The 13,056-nt window shown below is 36.3% G+C and overlaps 1 protein-coding gene across 1 annotated transcript in view; it reads left to right on the forward strand.

The window, feature by feature from the left end:
- The window catches only part of LOC144477162 (klarsicht protein-like), a 126,081-nt gene extending 113,883 nt beyond the window's left edge, over nucleotides 1-12,198 (forward strand). The window contains exons 14-15 of the mRNA XM_078194650.1: nucleotides 2,090-2,469; nucleotides 8,114-12,198. Of these exons, the coding sequence (XP_078050776.1) occupies nucleotides 2,090-2,469; nucleotides 8,114-8,405 (672 nt within the window). The 3' untranslated portion in view covers nucleotides 8,406-12,198. The remainder of the gene's footprint in view (nucleotides 1-2,089; nucleotides 2,470-8,113) is intronic.
- Nucleotides 12,199-13,056: the final 858 nt, after the last annotated feature.

Consider the following 13,056-nt stretch of genomic DNA (forward strand, 5'->3'; position numbering starts at 1 on the left):
AGCAACAAAGATTGCTTTAAATAAAGTTCATAAATATATTAAAGAAACATAGCAACAAAGATTGCTTTAAAAAAAAAGTTCATAAATATATTAAAGAAATGCTCCGATTCATGTCACGCGTTCACCCCCGCGCCGTCTGCTTCTTTTCTTTCACTCTCCCTAACCGCCCTTCCTCACCCTGCCCCCCCCCCCCTTCCCTTCGTATAATCGTCTTATATGCCTTCCTGTTGCCCGTCGGCTACGAGCAACACTGGATTACGCAATATTCGATATCGTATTCTCTCGGGGTGTATTTATACCTATCAGCATCCCGCGATCTAATCAGCGGCGAGGCTTAAGTACACCCTTTCGGGATTTTCTCGGTAATCGATCGCCCTGAAATCTTAAAGGCAGCCGCGATTTAAGGTGAACGGAAGTGCGACCATTTTGGTAATTGAATTGCTAAGAAGTCTCTCTCTCTCTCTCTTTCTCTCTCGTGGACATACAAATGACTTTTTATTGATACAACAGTACACAAATGTGCTGATAGTGAAATAACGAATTTGTTCAGAGTTTGTTTGTTAAAGGGAATATTAATTTAATCTAAACAGAATATTTCATTTACTTTATACGTATGTATGTTTATTTATTTTGTATAGAATTTATTAATTTTTTAAGTTACTTCATAAAAGTTTGTCGCGTTGGGAGCGGCCTATGTAATTAAGTTTATGACGACCCCCAGGTAGATTCTTTATAATACCGCGTCGAAGTTCTCGGGCCCTCGACAACCGATACCAGATGTGGCCATGAGCAGGGGTACGGCCAGCGACAACGACGCTAAGAACAATGAAAATCTGGGAATTCCCAGATTTCTGCTGTCCCTTCTTCTTGGCCATCGTACTAATATTCATTGGTTTTAACATAATTTAAGTAGCCAATGAAATACCAACTCCACCCACGCCATTTACATACGAAGGCGTAATCGGAGGATGAGAAGCGTACCTACATCACTTTCCACTTTGCACTCGGTAACTTCTCATCTAGTCCGACAACCGACATTTTGTACATAGTGTTATAGTTTGTGATAAGTTGTTCGTCTTTTTATTATTAAACCTTGTTTAAATACGGCACCTTGTTCCATCTCAGTTCACCCTCAAATCTATTCTCAACATATTAATTTATCGCGAGGAAGGCGCGTTATTCAATCGTCATCAACTACGGACGACGCTGTAACGCACCGCGCAACAAAGTTGATGTTTGTTTTTGCACACTGTAATATGGTATGAGATATTTTTAGTTTAAAGAATGATTAAGAGATAATAGGTAAACTGTTTTATGCTTTTCGCATCGTAATAAATTATAATACAAGCTGTAATATAAAATAATAAATTATTTGAATTCATTTACATATATTATTTATGATATCAATATAAAGAAAATACAAATAATATAATCCAAATGGGGCATTCACTTTATAATGTAATTGTCAAAATATTTAAATGCTTAAAAACTATATAAATTTCTTCAAACCGTAACAAAAAGTTATTGTGATATCTACACGCTCTTTTGTCCCCTTTATTATCTAAAATTATGCCACTATAGTTACAATGAATCATTGGAAACTAAATAATATTTAAAAGGAATTTAAATAGTCCATAAATTTTGTTCACAATAATTTCAATTATGTTAAAAATTTTTTCCTAATTTTATTGCAATTTAAAAAGCACATTCTTCAATTTCTATCTAATATTGGCATTAATTTACTAATCGGATCCATTACAAACGATAAAATAAATAAAATAAATAAAAAAAACAGAAATATTTAATTTTTACTTCGTGATAGCGTTTCTTCGAAAATAAATCGCAGGGATTAAAACAGTTAACTTTCTGTGACAATGCGTAAGAGGTATGTTTTAATAATAAAACATGAAAAAAAGTCTAATAAATGAATTTAATAAAAATCTAATAATAAAAATCTAACAAAAGCTGCTCGTCGGTCCAATATCTCGTACCGTGGACGACAAGAACGGTTTGCTCCCCGAAGAATGCAAAACAGACGTCGCCGACTCCGGGTCAAAGTGATGATCGCGTTCTGATGTTCTTGTTGCAGAACGAGACGGTGCTGAAAGACGCGACCACAGAGGAGGTGAGCAGCGGCACGCCGTCGAAATTCGGCGACGCATCGCCGATCAGTCTGACACAGGAAGGCGGCTCCCTCTCGGACAGCGGGATCTCCGACAGCGGAAGCGAGCAAGAGTTGAGTGAACGCGAGCGACGATTGGCAGCCCTCCGTCGGCTGACACGCAGCCTGGAGAACCAATTGTCACCGGGCAGCGAAGTGCTCACCGATCTATGGAAGAGAGTCGAGGACGCCGAGACGGAGCTTCAGGATCTGCGGAAACAGTGCCGGGAATTGATCGTTCGCACCGCGGCAAGCGTTGAAGCGAGGGCCTCGAAAAGATCGGCCAGCCAGATTCATCACTACTCCGAGTGAGTATACGATCTCTTTATCTTTATCTTTCTAGTGTATGCTCGTTTGCGATAGAAATTGGACAGGATTTTTCATTGAAATTAATTATTTTTCATCGCATGTCCCCAGGGTTTACAATGACACCCGGGGGTAGTTTATTGCGTGTGCTAAAATTTAATAGTTATAATATATAACAGTGACTTAGATTTAAAATAATAATTTTTATCATAAAAATGTTCTAAGTCACTTGGATGAAACTAGGATTAGATAAATTTGTATTTTGTTATTTAATATCTTAAAAAAGTCGAAAATAGAGTAACTGAAAATAATGCTAATTCGTCTATTGAGTCTACAGTTTTGTATCTTCTCTATTCATTTTTGTTATAAATCTATAAAATTCAGTCTAATTATAATACTGACTCTTATGTTTCTATTATTTCGAAGATCTGTAAAACAGTATTATTAATTTACAGTTCCCGCCTCAAAATTTCAAAAATAACAATATTTCATTTTTGAACATCTTTAAACCGTTTAACGATATTAATATCTACCGATTTTCTATCGTGCCTCTTTCGAGAAACTGGCATCCGTTAATACCGTTACCGGATCCAGAGTAATTTCCGAGGTAAACGCACTGAAACGTAGTTTTTAATTTATTCCGTCGTCTGAAGATGCCACGACGTTAGGAGGGAATAAAGAACGGTCTCCTCCGCTCGCATTCCATTTGCATAACGTCGAAATGAGAAGCAAAGAATGAAGGCGTCTATTTAGACGTGGGGACAAGAGCTCGTTCGTTCATAGTTCTACTCCCATAACGCGCTCACTCATTTGAATATAAGAAGTTAGCTGTGAATGAATGCTGCAATGACGGTCGTCAGACAGTCTTAGAAGAAAGCTACTCTGCGGATGCAAGATGCATTGTAATAGGTTTAAAAAAGTATTTTCTTTTTACCCCTTCTTTCTAACGCTTTAGCACGTGTTTTGATGTATCTGTATCTAAATAGCGAAATTTAATTTTTACTTAAGGAAAATTTTGATGTTTCTATGATTTCTATGATCTTTATTTGATTTTTATATTATCTTATGAATTATTTCATTTTTATATGGTCTATATGTTGTTTTATAAATGATTTCATTTCTATATGATTTTTATATTGTTCCACAAATGTTATAAATAGTGTAAGTCAATTTTTGTTAAAAGTAAGAAATTTGTACAATCATGTACAATACTTTGCACGAATATGTTTTCAGAGGTAAATAAATGATATTTAGGTTTAATGATAAACTGTCAGCATATTGGGTGACTAGTTTTTGAATATATTTATAATTATCAATCCGAGAATCTTTAAGAAAAATAAAAGTTGTCTATATCGATTGCAAAACAAGTAAACAAAGTATAATATTTTTTCCTTGTTAACAAGTTAAAATTAGTACATCAACATCTTTAACTTACTGTAACTTATTCTCAAGATCCGCAGTTTAATAACGACCATAAAATAGCTTATAAATCTCTCACTGTTCGAATATTAAACTAAAATAAATTTAATTAAGCAACTTTTATTTTTGATTTCACAAAATAGTTTCACCTTTGCAAGTAATTTAGCCACGCATTTATAAATTACACTCGAACTCACAAAATAAATATATTGTTTGTTAAATTAAATTATTAAATTATTAACTTCCACATTTTAATCTAGTACCGATACTTTTTAATTATTTTCATATTTTCGCGAAATAATGATAATCTGTATGTTATTAATTACTTTCTAAAAGTATAAAAATGATGGTACTCTATACAGTATTAATTATTTGCTAAAAGTATAGAAATAATGAGAATCTATATATTATTAATTATTCGCAGAAAGTATAAAAATAATGGTAATCTATATGTTATTAATTACTCGCTAAAAGTATTATGCAAAGAATAAAATGTCTATTTTATTGCCGTTCGTTGCAATTGAAGAAATAAGTTTCTATTTTGCATGAAAATCCGCAGTTTAGTAATTATCGAGGCTTAGGAAGATTGTCTGGCAACGCGTGTAGCATCGGTATTTACAAGTCCCGGGAATTGAGATTAGAAACAGAGGGAGAGCAAGTCTTAAACCTGTATTCCCAATTTTATTTTCCTCCCGGCCGAACAGCTTCGTTCCGTGACCTGCTGTTTCAATCGCAATTACTCCGAATTCCCATTATCGCCCGACCACCTTATTTAACTTTGTTTGAAGGATGTTTTTTTATAGTCGCATTTAATCACTGCTCTCGGTGGCGACGGTAATAGGTTTAGTTTTCGCGGGCATGGAATGCTCGCCATATTGCATCATAAAAGAAGTTGTAAAAACTCGTCATCCCCTTTTTTTTTTTGCATCGATTTTGTCGCGTTCTACCGTCTCCTCGGCCCGCCCCTTGCGCAGCTTAGGTTTAATTTCTAGGCAGAAGGAGAATATAAAACAAAATTTAAATGTTCCATGAAATGACAGATCGGAAGGTAAATAAAACTGTGTGTAAAAATTGTTTGAAATAGTAGGATTTTACGGCATTTAATTGTTCAACAATATTCATTGTTAATATTTCGTAAACTTTGGACAAACGAAAATAGATCTACAAGAGTTTTAGTTTAAATTTTAAGTAAACTTTTTAATTTTTTTGTTTTTCTTTTTGTATTCTTTGTGATATAATTTTTAGGACGCATCTGCATGACAATTAGAATCTGTCTGCGATTTTATAATTAGTGATTAGGTTATAAATTTATGGATTTATTAAATTGATATATTAGTCAATATACATTCGTACAATTGTTATATAATTTTTTAAAATTTGGGATGTTGAGAGAGTTAAAAAATGCTAGATTTATTGAATTTATATTCGGACAATTTCTGGATTTATTAAATTAACATATTAGTAAATGTATTAATAAATATAAATTCGTACAATTGCTATATAATTTTTTAAGAATTTGAAATGTTAAGAGATTTAAAAGAACGCTACATTTATTGAATTTCTAATCGGAAAATGGATCATTTCTACAACCATAAAATTAATTGATATTTATGATATTTCTTAGCTTTATTCATAAATTTTTCAAAACGTTCAACTCTTAGTGTACTCGACAGGTCGCAGCATTTTCTTTTATATCGAAAATTGCATGAGGATACGTTTTGATAGGCGGTCAGTGATTAGAAGTTCTCAGACACGGAGATACATCACGGCCTTGATTTTCCGAGGAAGTTTCCTTTTACTTATTTCCCATCTGCTTCACACCCTCCGGGAGCTATAAATTAATTTGCGTGATTAAAGGGACAACGTGAAGTTTTCGAGAAACCAGAAGTTTGTAGTTGCGTTATTCTAATATTAATTTAATATCTCACGCGTGAGAGACCACTGCTGTTATCACGTGTCTTGGTAATAACTTGGTAATAACTCTATGCATAACACAAACGTAGAAATTATAATATCATAATGAAGATGTTCGTATGCAAAATTTTGCATGTTATATTGCTAAAATGGTATATTATTGTTCTTTATACTTCGTTACTTTTTTTCTACTATTTAACCCTCATCTATCGCTTATTTTTGTAGTATAATTTGTTCTTTGATATCAGATTGACACAGGGGTAGATAAACAATAGATAAGATAGAACATTGAATAATTTATTCTGTAAATTTCTTATTTAAGGAAAATAAATAAATGAATGTCTTCTTTAAAAACAGATTTTTCACAATTTTTATAATAGTGTATGCAAATATATTCAAGAATGTTTAATGAAAGTGACTTTACGATGATTCCGGTAATTATGAAATAAAAAGGGAAAAATTTGCCATTTAACCGACGGTGGTAGGTTTAGTGTTAACCCCTTAAGTGGAAATGACGAATCTTCTTCGCAAATATTTGCTGTGACAAACGCGAATTTGACGGACGCCCACCACATATTTAAATGTCTAGAAACCATATAAATTACTTGCAGTTATTAAAAAAGATTATTATGATATTTACATATTCTCTTGTTTCTTTCTGTATTTCTTTTGTATATTTATTTTCTTAGTGTCTTTGTTACCTGAAAAATGATATTCTTCAATTTTTATTTTACACTAGAATTACTTCATTTATTTGTTCAATGATAAATTAAATAATATATACAATATAAATATATGAAAACAGGCTAGAAATTTTTTAGTTTTACTTTGTGATAAATTTGAATATTAATGATTCTTTGAACATAAATTGTAAGACAAGAGGTTAGGAATGAAAACTTAAGATAAGGTTTTAATTATGATAAAAAATCCATATTCTACTCAACAATAATAAATTAACTGCAAATCTCTATGCAAAATAAAACTTGTCTACGTCTAGTGCAAGGTACAAGAGTTACATTTCTTCCTTCCTTTAATAATCTTGCCGGAATTCATTGATTATTTTCATTTTCCTATTGCTTTTCTTTCTTTCTTAACACAGATTCAACCTGCAACGACGATTATTCTGCGATTTAATTTACAGCAATGTTTAGAATTTATGATATTTTTCATTATTATTTATAATATAAAAATGACAGCGATAGGTTATATTCTTTTAGGGGAGAATATATGTTATCACAAACACTTGCTATACCTTTACGAAGGAAATAATTAGTCGACAGTGGAAGGAAAAACTTTGTTTCCTCAATGTTCCGATCAATTTAGTATATATAATTTTCGAAGTGCTCAATTTAGATACACAAAGCATGTGCAAGCATATCAAAAGACACGAAACTTTATTATCGTCCTCGATATATTTGATTTTTGATCAGTATTCATTGCTTTAATAAATAAATATATAAAATGAATTTAAATCATTCTATAAATAACCATATTCCACTTTTCACCTTCAGCAGTACACTTTCTAAACCATGCAATTTGCTATTATAAAAATTATAACAGAGAATTAGAATACACGTTGCCAAAATCGTACTTCTGCAACATTTTTCGAAAATTAAAATTCTACTATAACAATAAACCTTCTTACAGACTTATAAAAATTAAAAATGTTTAACACTAGATTTCCTAAGCAAGTCATTTTGACTTCTTTTCAATTTCAATTAGAAAAATAATTATGTAAATAATGACACAGCTTCTTATAATTTTGTGACTTTTTCTACAACATATAAATTCGTTTATTAATCATTGTTGTTGCCCCCCTCCTCTCCTTCATTTCCGGTTTATATATGTGTGTTATACCTATATTGCCGAAAAGCAGTCATTTTTCCGTCTTCAAGTTCTCGTCTTTCTAGTGTTAAATAACATGTCATCATATCACTCTAACCAATTACTTCTACAAATAAGATTACCACTTTTTCATGTCTCTTAAATTTGCTTAACCCTTTGACCACTGTCGGCGTCTATTGGCGTCCGAAACATGTTGGCTTCCCGGCCAAAACATTTTGCCTGTTTCATCGTTTATTATTAAATTTGATTATTAAATATTGTAAAAAGAAGCTTAAAATTAATATTCACTTCAAGTAATATTGGTTTAATGTAATAGAATTTAGTGTTTGGAATATTTTAATATGCGATGCGTGCCAAAGTTTGCCGTAGCCAAGGGGTTAAATGATACGATTATGACAACTCTCCCTTACAAGCGCCTTTCCTCCAGCAACAAATGTTAAACACGATCTCCCTTTGCTCTTTGTGCAGCAAGTGCAAGAAGGGCAGCTTCACGGAGATCCTAAAAGAGGGTTCGGAGAAGATCATGAAGATCGCGGCGAAGAGCGGAGCAACCGATGCCGGGGATCCCGACAACGAGCCTGGACTGTCCCAGAGCTGGCTCTGGCGGATCCTGAAGGCAGCGCTGCCCTTCCAGCTGGCCTTGGTCGCCTTTTTCTGCGCCGCTGGCTTCCTCCAGCCGTACTGCTGCGAGGCCACGAACACCTTGAACCACTTACTCACGCCTCAGCTGCGTTACGTCAAAGGCCCGCCGCCGGTCTGAAGCCGACGCGCCCTGCACAATTGGGTAAACCTTGACGGCATCGCGCCCGCCCGAAGAAAACTCGAGCGAAGAACCCGTTCAGATGAACCGTTTCGATTGTTCCTCAGACACCGGAAGCGATTCGGAACCGCTGATCATGTCCCATCGATCCTGCCGTCCGTGCATCGATCGTTTGCATCGAGTCAGGTGCACGTACTGTCGTTTCTTTGGCACCGGACCCCATAATTGTTTCCTTTTCCACGTGTTCATCGCGTTGAACACTGCCAACATGCTCGGTACCCGCGTCGATTCGTAGACGACCGTGAATTTCGAGACATTTTGCGCTTTATTCGAGGACTATTTTGAATTCACGGTCGAATCTGGTATCTGGTAACAAATTGCGGACCGGTCGCGTTTCACGTGCTTTATGCAAATTCGCGGGAATTTATAGAAATTCGCAAGGATTTACAGAAATCGCGGGAATTTACAAAAATTCGCGAAAATTTATAGAAATTCGCAGTCTATGTAGTTTTGTAATCGGTAGTGACAACGAGAATTGTTCTGATTACTCGACTAACTTCTGAATTTGGGCTGGAAAACCATGATTTTTCAAGATCGTTAATCGAGCCAGGGTATATCAACTGGCTCAATCCTTTTAGAGATGTTTTGAGAATATTGAAGATGTAACTACTCTCTGTTAAACGTCCAATATATACAAAGTTCCATGCATTCTGAGAGACTGATGAATTTACTGATTCAGAAAGTAATAAAAGTAGATAATAAGTGTTCTATACGACTGCAATGTTTGCAATTATCTGATGCAAAAGGTATAAGAAGAAACCGTCCAGAGTACGTTTCACTTATAGAGAACTATAGACTTGCCAATTTTCATGTTAGAGATTTATTATAGATAATTAACGGAGAGTGTTAAATAATGAATCTTGAACAGTCATTAATGTCTAAAATTTAGTTGTCGACAGAAACATGTCGCCAGAGTTTTCTATGTTTTTTACAATTAAAAATGTTGCATTATTGTTATCTATAGACTGCGAATCCTTATGCCAGACAATAATTGTCTGCGAAATATGAACTTAGCAAATATCCTCTTTTCATCAATAATTCTAATTAATTGAATGTAATAATTTCTTCACCGTTCTCAATTCGATCTAGTTATTTTTGTCAGAAATGCGTAAAATCGACGATCAATGTAAACATCTAGCGGTCCGCAATGTGTTTACCGAATCAGAAATTGAAACAATTTACAGTTTCGCGAACGCTTCGAGCTGTTCGAACTGTTTTACAATTTTCCTTCACAAACAAAGCACAAAGAGACACGTTACCAACGTGTTCGAACGATATTTGTTTAATTTCATAGAATCGAATTGTTTGCATCAACATCAATCGATAATTTCACAGATTAGAGCATCGTTGGCTCGATCGATCTCGATCCCGTCGCATCCCCTTTTCACCGATACACTGCCGCATTCATTCTGAGAGGCACACGGTTTGTCAATTACGCAAGCTCAAAAATGCGACGGGAAAGCATCTTGAACCTAGAGACTGTTCAATCATTTTTCTTCGAAATTCAGCAACGAATCGCGTTCCGTCATTGCGCGTTCGCTCGAGACAGCGATAGGGAACCGAAGACCAAAAATCGAAACACAGAAGAGAGAGATAGATAAATAGAGGGATAGAGAGGGATATAGATGAACGAAACGAGTGTCTGAGTCGTGGCAAAGGGCCGCGACCAACGAGCATCACGTCAAAAGAGAGAGACTTTCAAGGAGGACGCGTTTTTTTACACGTTGTTAAAGAAGACGAAATAGCCGACGATCCATAGATCGTCGCGAGCGACACAATGGTAAGTATAGTTCGCGCGTGTTCGGCATGGTACAAGCTATACCCTTTATCCTGTGAACGAAGACGAGCCATAGGAAAAGATAATTCGATCTTCGAGCGAAGAATAATATCGAAGCCTCCTAAGATAACTTGCCGGCCCGTTTTCGCGCGCCCGCGAGGCAAGAATTTCGAAAGATAAGGTTGACGAAGTATTTATAAAGAGAAAAAACTTTATCTTATTCAGCGAATTCGCAACGAACCGCACTGCGGAATATTTAGAACGAGTCGGAAGGCTTCGATGGCCCAGCCAGTGGGCACTTTTTGTTATATAGTATAAATATTTATTTATATATATAGGATACACGTGAGGCTCTAGGAAATCGTGAAACCTAATATGAGAGGCTCGATGTCGTTTCGCGATTCGGCGACTGGTCGAACTATTTTCATACTTTATTCTTTGGAGTCACTTGATCCATCTTTGTTTCCATGTATAGGTTATTGTAACATTTGTTCTTTTTTTTCTTTAATGAAGTATTTTCTTGATTGGTCATTGATTTCTCGTGCAATTACTTTTTCAGAAATTGACCAATCGAATTGAATATTTTTTTGAGATAATAAATGGTCTAGTCTACCTGAACGGTACTAGGATATTTTTTTTTAAATTTTGCTATTGGAATGACAAAATAGGAGATACTCCACATAGTTTCATATCTCAAAGATAAATAATAGAATACATCAATTCTGCCGACTATTAATTACAATTTGCCTGTACCATGTACACATATACCTAACAAGTAAAACAATGGAACGAAAAGTGCACAAGTCGGCAATCAAAATAACGAAACGAAGATCAAACTTTTATTTTCCAGTCGGCGAATCTCGAAATCGAGTCTCGATCGTCGGGTGCTCCTCCTTTTCCTAGCACCGCACGTGTATACATGTTGAAACTTATATATGTATACATATATGTATTATTGTTTGCAATTTAACGTCAGGCAAAGAGGTGACGTTCGTAACGTTCTCTCCGAATCAGATGAGAAACAAACCGGACGAGACGTTCACCTGCGTGAACGCGCCCGCTTCGTGAACCGGAGCCACGCTATGTTAAATCACAGTAATACCATCGTTTTCTTGTTTTTCGTGATTTTTTTTTTATGTTTTGTTTCTTCGCGACGCGATCGCAGTCTGCGAAAAATCCGGGCGGAATACGCTCCCGGAGCACACGATGGATCACCGTTCGATCGAGTTCGACGAGGAACGAGTCCACGGTACTCGAGAACGATTTGATTTGCTTCGTCGTTCGGATCGACTTCATGTCGAAAGGTCCTCTTATCGGAGAGACCTCTTATCGAAGAGACTTCTTATCGAAGAGACTTCTTATCGAAGAGACTTCTTATAGAAAAGGCTTCTTATAGAGACGGCTTCTTGCCGAAGAAACTTCTCGCCGGCGAAACTTCGTACAGAATCGCGAACGATCCTCGTGCAGATTCGCTATCGGCTCGCTCCGTTTCGATTCCGACCGAGATGAGGTCCGAATCTTGGGGGCCGCGAGTTTCTAGGATTTTAACGGAGATAGATAGCGTCGATCCGCGAACGCTGGATAACTAATTCGTTTAAAATGCCGATGAAACAGGGTTGAACACGAGCGATCCACGAATACATCGTTCCGGTCAGTTACGGTTTCGCGCAGCTCTTCAAAGTTCCACGATGCTCCTCGAAGCTCTTCCTCGCGAATTTCAGATCTTCGTCCACGCGTTCCACGCTATTACACCCACGACCAGTGGCGCGTGATGATCGCATAATATTTATTGTTCATGGTGGACGAGCTGAACGGTGACCATTAATGACCGTTTCATCCGTCGCGTTTGCTGACGCGAACGGTTGGGAGTTCAATGAGAAACGTACCGAAATGGTACACGAAGATGATCTCCTCGAGGGATCCGTGCGACACAAGCGGGACACACTCTGCTGGAAGTTGACGGGGCTAGCGACCCTTTTTCGAACCGCTGGAAAATCAAACGTGTAAAAATGTATAGCGAGCGTTCCTCGGAACGAAGGAGTTCGGAGCGAGGTCTAATGAACGTTCGAGGATAGACGATAGATCTAAGACAGTTTCGAGAGACATTTTCTCTGCGCTTGGAAAACGAGCGGATCAACTGATAAGAGTTTGGGAATTGAATCGCGCGTTCTTCAACGGACTGCCGAATAAACACCAATTTTATATATATTCTCGAAGCCGTTAGTTAGCGTTTGAGAAACGTTTGTCTTCTAGAGGTGTCTGGTTTTTTTAGAGTGAAATGGTACAGTGTGAATTAATCGCATTTTTTGTTCGAGTGGCTAGGCTTTGGTTAGATACTTGTGTAAAGTGTATTGGAGGTCTTCTTACAGCTATCGATAATGCTTGATTAATATTGAACACTGTCATCGGTGTTTCGAAGGCTCGGAGAACGTCGATCTTCGATCGGAAAGGTTGTGCACGCATCGAATTACGCAATTTCTCGACAATATTTCGTCACGATCGATTTTTGTGTTTGTTCACGAAATTCGGCAGTGAAATGTAATCGGTGATTAGATTTTTCGAACGCGTAGAAAATTCGAGTTTTATTTTTCTATTTATGCGAATATTAGTCTCCGAATGTGTTTTCTTTCACCGTCTTCGATACACGCGTGCAGAAATTTGCGGAATGGTTTTCGATTGTCTATCGGATTTCTTAACATACGTTTACAACGACAAAATTGTCCGACTGTCGGCAACCTGTTTTTTTTAAAGAGTAGACAATATTCACGTGGTGTTTAAACGTTCGAATTACTTTCAGAATTACACGTATTTCGT

The sequence above is a fragment of the Augochlora pura genome, chromosome 11, assembly GCF_028453695.1.
Source record: "Augochlora pura isolate Apur16 chromosome 11, APUR_v2.2.1, whole genome shotgun sequence".
In the NCBI taxonomy this organism is placed as follows: Eukaryota; Metazoa; Arthropoda; class Insecta; order Hymenoptera; family Halictidae; genus Augochlora; species Augochlora pura.